Source organism: Neolamprologus multifasciatus, chromosome 11, assembly GCF_963576455.1.
Source record: "Neolamprologus multifasciatus chromosome 11, fNeoMul1.2, whole genome shotgun sequence".
In the NCBI taxonomy this organism is placed as follows: Eukaryota; Metazoa; Chordata; class Actinopteri; order Cichliformes; family Cichlidae; genus Neolamprologus; species Neolamprologus multifasciatus.
The window spans coordinates 6,393,936-6,404,355 of record NC_140449.1 but is presented as its reverse complement, the minus strand read 5'-3'; the positions used below and the strand labels follow the sequence as shown (position 1 = coordinate 6,404,355).

The following is a 10,420-nucleotide window of genomic DNA, read 5'->3' as shown; positions in this document are numbered from 1 at the left end:
TGGGAGGAAACAAAACTCACAGTAAATTAAATGCATTCGGCTTAATATTTCCATGGCAATTTATTCTCGATGATCACGATAAAGACATTTTAACCATCGCAAATGGAAAAACTCCAGATACATCGCGGATTGTGGGGGTCATGGGGTCCTGACATACACACACAGAAAATAAAGGTCCAGATCATCATGATGGGCTAATGACCTTTCTTTGGAAGAACACAGGTCTAGGCAACATGCTGCCAAGTTCATAGTGGCCTCTCACACCCAAACACTGATGACTCCAGGGAGCAGACTCTAGTGCTCATTAAACACAATAAAAGTATTAACCTCAAAATGATCTCATCTGGAGGACTTTCCAGTAGAAAGCTTTACCATTGAGCGACAAAGCAAAGACAATAATTTTCTATGTATATTATGAAATTATATTAAATTTTCATTTAACTATATAAGTAATTTGTGATTCTCTAAATGCACCACTCAAATGTCTGATTAAAAATTAATGTAACAAAAACAGAAAAGATAGAAGAGGCAGAAATATAAATATATATTTATATTTCTTTATATATGAAATATAACATAAAATGATGTAATCAAAGGAGTAAACAAGCAGAAATCAATGAATGAAAATCAATGATGAAAAGCAAGATGCTTGATCTCTGCAAATTATGTCAAAGAAGCATCCCACATAAGATGGATAATGCAAAACGTGGGCTAAATGATTAACACAACACACACGAACCAGAACCACAAGGGCATCCAATTTAAAGGACCTAGTTCTTGATACAAGCTCTACTTTTCACAGTTTGATTATCTTTGGAGTCATTTATCTGGCAGGTATGCCAACAATATGATACCAACAGTAGGCGACAGTGGGCAGTGAAGCTGTCATAAAACAAAAATGATTCACTTCTCAACAGAGCAACTTCTACTATCAATAATGTGATCAGAGCTATCCTAGACCAAGAAGTACTTATGAAATTTGAAGATGTACTTTTTTGGAACACTTTGAGACATCTGTTACAATTTTTTTTTTTAAATTTAGAGATATTATCCAACTCTCAAGGTGTACATGTTCAACTTTATCTCTAATTCTTCTGATTTGACTACTGTGTTTCCCCCATAGTTTGTTTACTTTGTGGCGACAGCTGTAATGCTATGAGTGGGTGAGCTCCTAGCATCTGAACGACTGTCATCAACTTCAAGTTGCAGATTTTTCAGTTTGACTTCGAGAATTCTTGGTTTAACATCTTTCCATCTTCAAGTTTAGACAGTTTAGCCAATTGGCAGAAAGATTTTATTACACTTAAATTTACACAGCAACAAGTTTTGCAATTACCACTGTTTGTTTTTTCCCCCTGAAACACAGAGCCGAACTGATGAAACGGGGAACAGAAGAAGAATGACATTTTCTTTCATTTTGTACTAAATCAATGAAGCTGTTCCAAACATGAATATATTTCAAAGCACACATAGGTGTCATAAAACATAACAAAATCATGCTGTGGAGTGAAATGGGTTTTGGATGGCTCCTAGATGTTTCTCTCAATAATCCCTCATAATTTTTGTATAGTGTCACCAGTCCAAATCAGCAGTGACTGAGCAAGTGCAATGCATTAAGCAAGTCATGTTATGTTAACTATCAAAACGGGTAACAGTTGGGGGAAGTGGAACATTAAATTTTTTGTACTTACAATGAATACATTTACTACAACATCATAGCTCACGGTGGCATATTAAATAAATTGGAATAGCAAATTAAGAAATGCTAAGGACTAGGGAAAGTAAATGAGCCAAAAATGTTTTTATTTTACTTATATAGGTGAGAGCCCAACATACCAACTTATGAGATTTAGTTTGATGCTACCAAGGTTTACCTAAAGACAGTTATTTTCTCTTTCTGCTACTACTACTGAAAAGTACTTTAATCGCTTACTGATTCACAGCCTCCGTAAAGTAGTATGTTTAGCTGTCAGTGCCTAAGAGCTGAAATTTATCTCTGACACAGATCTGTGGTTTACATTTTAGTAAACTCTCTCTGTGACGGACAAAACCTTAGAAAACTCTGAAACCACGATTTTTATCTTCGTACTTGACGTCGATTAAAGGAAGTCCAACGCCTTTAATGGGCCAAACAGAAAGTATTGCAATCGTATAGTTCTTGGTAGCTATTTTGAGTAAACAAAAAACAAAAACGCAGTGATAATACCACGAGTCGGTGTAACGTACTAAACTTCTCAATGACATCAGATTCACAGCTCGGTTAGCTGCATTATGCACTGTGTTTAAGGACAGTTTACGTTATTCTTACAATTATCACCGTATCTTACACGTGTCCAAACGTAAAGCAGGGCACGTGATGTTAACAAAACAAAGCTAAGAGCCACAAGAAATTTTCCATAGCTTGTCTAGCTGACGGTTACCAGAAAGCAAGTCAGCTAACTAAGTACAAAACACAGCGAGCGGTAGCAATTGGCTACCAGTTAGCCAGGTTAGCTAGAAACGATGAGAACGTACCGTCTGTTGCTAGTGACACTTGTTCCGGAGACGGCAGGAAAGAAGAAACGCTCTCTTTTTCAGAAAACGTTTCAGTTCTTTAATCCCTGGTCTCACTGCAGTGCCGTCAGTTACTTGCCAACTTATTTTTCCTCTGTCTTCGGTCCCACCTATCCTTTCCGTTTCGAACGACAACAGCTCCTACAGAGCTCGCTCTGTTGTTCACAGTTCTCGTTCTGGCTCGGAAATTCAAATCATATCGCGAGATTTTGAGGAAAGCGGGTCCACAGGACCAGAAAATCTTGTATACAGTTATTGGACAACTGAACTTGACTGCATAGGACTAATTGGTTTCTATTACCATGGCTTACTTACTTAATGTTTAACATGGAAATTGGCCACTACTACTCTTAAATTATTATTATTATCATTATTATTATTACTATACCAGAACAGGTTTCTTACAGCACATGAAACATCTTGCAGACAGGTCAGCCGTAAACATACAAACCTAATCTATGCAAGAGAGGATTACACTGTACACCATAGGTGCACACACAAGACAAAGTGACAAGTGAGTGGATAAACATTTTACACTTCTGATTATTAAATGAACTTTCACCCTCAACGCCATATTAAAACAGACCAAAAATGAAAAAAAATGTCTATATTTGAAGCTAGGATTCCTTATAGACAATTATAGATAATTAATAGGGCAGTTTGCCAAAAAGTCTGAATAAGACTGAAAATCATGTGGCAGCTGGAATCTAGGGTAAGCTGGAGGCTTTTAAATCAATAGATGCAAGTCCCTGTTCATGCTGTACATTGTATAGCTGCCTACACAGGACTAATCAGGCTACACAAGAACTTCATCCTTATACCCCAAAAGAAAACCACAACCATAGTTAACACAAAGATCCCTCTGAGAACTGAAGGCACATATAGCACAGATGGTGATTTACATGTATCTCTCAGTGAGGATGAAATGTATTTAATGAAAATCCTTCCTCTGTGAACCATAAACTGATATGAACAAACACCATAAGCAGCAAAGCTGGATAATCCTATGAAATCCCAGTGGAACATTGTTTTGGGTCACCCATGTACTGGATTGGGTTTTGAAATATGTCCCACAGCTTAAAGCAAGGACTAAATCAGGCAAGTGTGAGGGGAGATGCTGAAAGAACCTAGAGCATCTATAAAGCCAGAAGCTGGTGTTATGTGTAAAATATATTTTAGTCCACTAGAGCAATCAGGCAGTAATCACTATGGTCCTGATAAAAACACAAATTCTAGGTAAAAAGGAATGTGTGAGGAGGTGAGATTAAAGCACTCTGCTCCAAAGTTTTAGGAAAAATAAGCATTTGACTCACAACTACATCCAAAAGTGCACAAAAATGGAACATTGGATTGATAAAATGTTTTGTAGACATTCGAAGAAACAGGAACTCTTTTCTGACTGCTGCCTCATCTTCGTATAAACAAAATCATACAAAAAAAAAAAACTAATGCTGTGGTTGGAAAGTGTCAATGAGTAAGACAGAAGATGGGAAGAAAGAGCATATATACTACTATTAATAATTTTAACAGTTCACTAATTTGTAGTGTAGGAACGTAAACACAGATTGTGAGCTAAGAAGAACGGTAGAAACCTAAAGACAGGATACAATAAACAGCACACATACCCACTCAGGGGTTCAGCACAGAATACCTATGGTGTCCCTGAAAGGTCAAATGCACTGCATTTAAAGGAAACACCACCAAATAGAAATAACGCTCCAAGTGGACAGAAAACACTACAAAGGTTGGATAAAAATACACAAACGCTGTAAGAGTGCTGTAAAAGTGACAAGCCAAAAGTGAACGGCTAATAGCAAACATGTACTAGAGTATAATATAAATCGTGTGATTACAGCACACATTGCTGTGCACTTTTTCCTCTTTCACAAGAGTGTTCTCCGCTTCAGTGCAAGGCTTCCCGTTTTGGTTCAGTCACATTGACGTCCCCCCAAACACACTTCTGTTTTGTGTTTTTACAGTGTTTTTCCATTTGCTGATGCTCATTAAGCTGACCTTTCAAGGGCAACATAAAATACACAGCAATTGGCTTCCACACATTACAAAAACAAAATAAAAGTACAACTGTTTGCTTTAAACTCATATCTAACTCAATTGTTAAGAGCTGATGAGACACTTCCTCAAGCCTGCCCCACTATCAACCTTCAATGTTAATTTCATATTTTTTTAAAATCAGTATTATCAGAATCTTAAACGTGAAAGATTTTTTTATTCCAGGAAAAAGTTTCTATGGAACAAAACAGGATCCAATCAGTCTGGATACTAATCAGTTCAGCACATTGTTTGTCCTTTTATTTAATAGTCAATTTTTCTGCATGTAGTCCAGCAGGCCATTTTTTTTTAGCTAAACAAGCATGAGATCAAATGTATGATGGACATAGTTCACAGAAAAGTGTGTAATCTGAAAACTGCTGCCTAAGAGCGACACCTGGTGGAGGAAAGCTGGCTGTGCTTTAAAATAGAACCAATACATTAAATCAACTCTTGACAGCAAATAATTATGTATGACCCGTAGCTGTTGACAACTGCAGTAATTTACTAAACAGAGAGCCCAAATTATTCATTGAGTTTATTACAGCCAGTAGTTTACGATACAAATCACCTTTCAAGATGCCCAGCTGCCACCTTCCTAAAGTGGGTGGATATTCTGAGCACTGACACAGTAAAATGACATAAAACAGAGGAATGCATTCAAATTTAATCATCTCGATTTTCTCTATTTTGCTATTTTTTTTTTCAACAAATTTTTGTTTATGATCAAGGTCTAGTCAAACCATCCCTAGACCTGGCAGAGTCAATCGTTTTCTTTTTTTTTTTTTAAGAAATAATTTATCATTTTGCGATGTTTTCAGAGTTTTAGGTTTTTCAATGTTTAAGTTTTTTTTTCTTTTTCCATCGGTGAAGCAGGTTTCAAAATGCTTGATCTGCAAGAGAGAAAAACACAGGGCTCAAATACATATTTGCTTCTTCTCTTCACTATGATTTGCACACCAACAATTTATGAATGAACCTAAAATGTCTCTCCTGAGAACACACCTTAGACGCTGGGAACACCAGCAGGGGTGGAGGACTTCTGAGCAGCCTCTTTGGCCTGGTGGGCCTGGAGCACAGCAACAGCCTCATCCACCTGCAAAAGCATTACATTTATGAAACCAATTTATATGTTGCACTTCCCATTAAACATCAGTTATGAGGTGCATAGGCCATCTGTAGCAATTTAATCCTTTACGAGATACCACATTTATTAGAAATTACTTGTTTCTCTAACCTTTGAGCGCAACGACTCAGGTGACTCAAGCATGTGAAGCAGCTCTGAGTTGTCAATCTCCAGCAGCATACCGGTGATCTTGCCAGCCAGGCTGGGGTGCATGTTCTGGATCAGAGGGAACAGACGCTCACCTAAAGGGGAGGAAGAAGTCAACAATTAACTACTGAGTATGAGCCATGAGCATTTATATGTATTTCCTTATAATCTGAGCTAATTATTTACCCAGCATCTGCTTCTGTTCCTGAGGTGGGGCTGCAGCCAGCATGGAGGCAGTTAGAGGCTCCTGTCCTTGGACATGGACTGCCGGCTGGAGGAGGAGGAGGAGGAGGAGGGGGGGTTAATGACTACACAACCACACTTTTACCACTTGAAGCAGACCGTGAATTACAATGACCCATATAGTCATGAATACTTGTATTACTTTTTGCTTATTAAGCAGCACATAACTGTGCCAGGTTCTAAAGTCTGAACCCCACTTGGGGAGAGGGGAAAATAAAATGAATAATTATAAAAAAAATAAATCAGTACAACTGCATTTAATGTTGAATATCCTGAAGGTGTACATTTAGAAAATTTGCAGCAATTATATTTATGAATTACATCCACTGATATCAAAGTCAGTGGCATTCTTACCTGCTGCATGGTGACCTGTGGCTGGGAGGCCATGTGCTGCTGAGGGTTGCGCACACCAGCAGCATATTTGTACTGGGGCATGGCACGCACTGGGGCTGCGGCGGCTGAAGCATTGGCAGGGCGCTGGTTGAGTGCCTGTGTGGCTGCAATGACAACAGCAAGAGGAGCCTGATCAAAACTGCATCAACTCATCATCGGCTCATGACGAGACTAAATGCATCTGATTCCCGTCGAGTCAAAGATAAAATACTTACGCATACGCTGAGAAGCCATCATGCGTGGGACCTGGGTGTTGGTGGTGGCGGTTGCACGGATGGTGTTTAAGGCCTGAGGCCTGGGTGCTGTTGGGCGCATAGCATTGGGCATGTTCTGGAAGTCTAAAAGAAGGAAAAGGGGGATGGGGGGGAAGCAAACAGTCATTAGACTTTAGCTCTTTTTAAGTAAAGGCTGCATACGTATAATCTACATGTAATCACTTACGCTGAGGACGCACTCCTTGAGTAGCCCAACGGGGGCTGGGGCGCAGCTGGGCCAGCTGGTTGGCAGAGTAGTATGCAGCACGGTTCTGAGCCTGAGAAGAATCAAGCCATGTCATTAGTTACTGCTACTCCAAAAATCACAGCACACTGGTACAGTTTACCAAAACAGGGTTTTATGTCATGGAAAAGTACTAAATAGGCTGTTGTTGACTCACCTGAGGGATAGCCGCCATGAAATATCCTGAAGGTGGAGCAGGCTGGTATGGGTTAAGGACGGGGTTGGGCACAGCTCGAACAGTGGCCATCCTTTGCATGTACTGGTTGGTTAGATGAGCCTGACGCTCCTCTTTCCGCTGGGCAAGGGCCACATACAGTGGCTTTGTAGCCACAATACGCCCATTCATCTCGGTTACAGCTTTAGTGGCCTCTTCTGGAGAAGAGAAGCACACAAAGCCAAAGCCTTTGCTCCGTCCACCCTCCATCATCACCTAGGGAAACAAAAAAATGGGTTAGCATTTTGTCTAATTATTGCCTTGTTAATTTCTCGATAAACCCCTCAAAGCTTTTACCTTAGCACTTGTTATGGTGCCAAATGGGGAGAATTCTTTGCGCAGACGCTCGTCATCAAGGCCATCATCCAGGTTCTTCACATACAGATTGACACCCTGGTACATGGAAAATCACAATGAAATTGAACAAATGAACTGTTGGACGGTAGTTCAGCATTCCTGCTACTGTCCTTCAGGTTATGCTCCAACATCACAGCAATGAAATTAAATACTGCACCAATCAGATGCAAGATAGCTTTCCTTAAATTGTTCTTGTGACACAATGTGGTGCGTGAAAGTGCTCTAACCAAGAAATGGGCCAACAAACCTGATATCTGGTCATGCGATCCTGTTTCATCTGCTCAAATTTGCGTTTGAGCTCATTCTGCCGCTCCCCTTTCTTCTGTGCACGGCCCACATAGACTTGCCTGCCATTCAATTCTTTACCGTTCATTTCATCTACAGCCTACAACAAAACAAAAGTCATGATTAGGTGTGGATTCACAGCAAGTGCCTTTTTCAAAGCCTCTGGAGATACCAGAAGTCCCCTGCCCCCCAAGAAAGAAGAAAGCTGTTAACCTTCTGGGCATCTTCATGCCTCTCGAAGCTGACAAAGCCAAATCCCTTGGATTTGCCACTTTCATCAGTCATAACCCGGATACTGAGGGCAGGCCCTACAAAACACAAGAGCTAATAATCAACACACAACACAGCAAATCATACTAACAGCATTTGTGATTATTAAAAGTGTGTCTCTGAAATCTTGCCATCTTACCATATTTGCTAAACAACTCCTTCAGCTTCTCATCATCCATATCCTCGCCAAAGTTCTTGATATAAACGTTAGTAAACTCTCTGGCTCGTGCTCCAAGCTCAGCTTCCCTCTCTTTACGCGATTTGAAGCGTCCAACAAATCTGTTAATAACATGACATACAAAATTTATTTTCCAACTTCATCAAAATATATTCTGATAAAGTTTAAATCAAATGGGGTGAAAGTCCTCCTGTGTTGGTAAAATGAGCGTCAGACATTGAAGAGAGCATTTTGGGAAAACAACATACAGCTTATGTGATAAGGAGTGATAACTCTAGAGCTACTGCGATAAGTGAACGTCACTGCTTCAAACCAAAATGTAATAAATCAGCTCAGTTCCCTTACAATTTAGAACTAAGCTCTACATTAGGCAAAACAAGAGAACAAGATGCAGTCACACACAAACTTTGATCACACTCCTTCAAACACAGACTTGTACAACAGTAGGCACACTTACACTTTTCTGTCATTGAGCAACATGCCGTTCATTTTCTCAATGGCCCGTTCAGCAGCTTCATGGGTCTCAAAGTGCACAAAGCCGTAACCCTTTGAGCCATTTTCATCACAAACCACCTTGGAGAAGGAAGATTTTAGGAGGTCAAAACCATTCACAAACAACATGCATTCCACACAATTGAAACTCTACCGGCTTTAAACGGTCCAATCATTAGTCATGCTAATTAGTTGATTTCATATGCAAAACACAGCCAGGAGAAATGGCGCCACAGGATGATACCTTGCAGGACAGGATGTTTCCAAATGCAGAGAAGGTATCATACAAGGCCTTGTTATCGATGGATTTGTCCAGATTCTTGATGAAGATGTTTCCCACCCCACTCTTCCTCAGTGAGGGGTCACGCTGAGACCACATGATACGGAGAGGCCTGCCTTTTATTACATCAAAGTTCATGGTGTCCAAAGCTCTTTCGGCTAAAACAAATAAACAAATATGTTGCACTTACTTCCATTTTCTTCGTGATTTAATTATTCTAGTAATATGGCATGTTGATAATTTAATAAAGCATATGTTTAAAATTAAAGATAAAACGAGGTAGCACGGTACATGTTCAAAATGGAGTCTGTCAGTACCACATTTCCTTACATGCTCTACATAGATCGCGGTAAACTTACCGTCAGCTGGCTGTTGGAAGTTCACATAGGCATAGCCTAGGGAGCGACGGGTGATCATGTCTCTGCATACTCTAATGGAGAGGATGGGTCCAGCCGGGCTGAATTTCTCGTATAGCATGGCTTCGGTAACGTCTGGGTGCAGGTCTCCCACGTACAGGGAGGCCATCGGGTAGCTAGGCGCGCTGGGATTCATGGCTGGCGAAGCGTGTTCTCAGGCTACGTCTCAACTGCAAGTTCGATATTTTGAGGACAATCGTCAACCAAAATCAGCATTTTAAGATTGGAGAGATTATTTATATCAGTCTCTACACCAATGCAGGCAGTTATCGCTTAACCGTTAACAACGTGGGCTAGTTAGCGTGATTAGCAAAATGTCGGAGCGTGGCCTAACCGATGTGACTGGCCCAAATTGAAATTTCAATTTTCTCAATCACTTACAGCACTCAAATTTCGGTAGCTTGCAAAACAAATGTTATAATTAACACGTATGCCTGAAAGGACAACTGACTTCAACGTAAAAAACAAGTAGTTAACAATATACCTGGCTAAAGTTAATCGCCCACGCTTTCAACAATGAGGCTAACAGCTTAGCTTGCTAACGTTCTTCTCGTTCCGTCTTTCTTTCTTATCCGTTGGCAGCGTCTTCTTCGCGTTGCTTGAGCTGGCAAATCAAATCCTGCTTCACCGATTTTTGTTTTTCTTATAAAAATATGTCTGCGTGTGCTCTCTAGCTTTTGGTTTGTTTCATAATAAAATGTGTGCCGAGACTAGCCCCAGAGCACACCCTACGCAGACGGATTACAGGATTGAAAGAAAGGTCGGCGGAGGTTGTTTCCCTGTTCCACTCGAAACCACGGCGCGTTTGCTACCAATGCTTGACGTCACACATCTCGCGATATTTGAACTCTATTTAATTTACAATTAAAAATCTGACGCATAATCTGTCTCATAAACTTTTAAGATTTACTGTTTTCTA

General features: G+C 40.1%; 1 protein-coding gene across 1 annotated transcript; it reads right to left on the bottom strand.

Annotated features, from left to right (window-relative positions):
• Positions 1-4,841: 4,841 nt before the first annotated feature.
• LOC146507689 (polyadenylate-binding protein 1A) lies at positions 4,842-10,281 on the bottom strand. Its single transcript, XM_085178405.1, has 16 exons — positions 9,986-10,281; positions 9,445-9,671; positions 9,050-9,243; positions 8,771-8,886; positions 8,275-8,414; positions 8,079-8,173; positions 7,828-7,965; positions 7,521-7,616; positions 7,167-7,439; positions 6,953-7,043; positions 6,727-6,849; positions 6,473-6,615; positions 6,062-6,146; positions 5,840-5,970; positions 5,608-5,698; positions 4,842-5,495 (listed from the first exon to the last, which is right to left on the bottom strand). Exons 2-15 carry the CDS (start codon positions 9,635-9,637, stop codon positions 5,609-5,611), a joined length of 1,908 nt encoding a protein of 635 aa, XP_085034531.1. The 5' UTR covers positions 9,638-9,671; positions 9,986-10,281; the 3' UTR covers positions 4,842-5,495; position 5,608.
• Positions 10,282-10,420: the final 139 nt, after the last annotated feature.

What these genes read in the sequence shown, in the direction of transcription:
- LOC146507689 (XM_085178405.1), bottom strand. Translation starts at nt 9,637, where the DNA reads ATGAATCCCAGCGCGCCTAGCTACCCGATGGCCTCCCTGTACGTGGGA. An exon ending in GGAGTTGTTTAGCAAATATG is followed by an intron (nt 8,174 to 8,274) that starts GTAAGATGGCAA and finishes TGTGTTTTGTAG; the next exon opens with GGCCTGCCCTCAGTATCCGG. An exon ending in TCATGGCGGCTATCCCTCAG is followed by an intron (nt 7,044 to 7,166) that starts GTGAGTCAACAA and finishes GATTCTTCTCAG; the next exon opens with GCTCAGAACCGTGCTGCATA.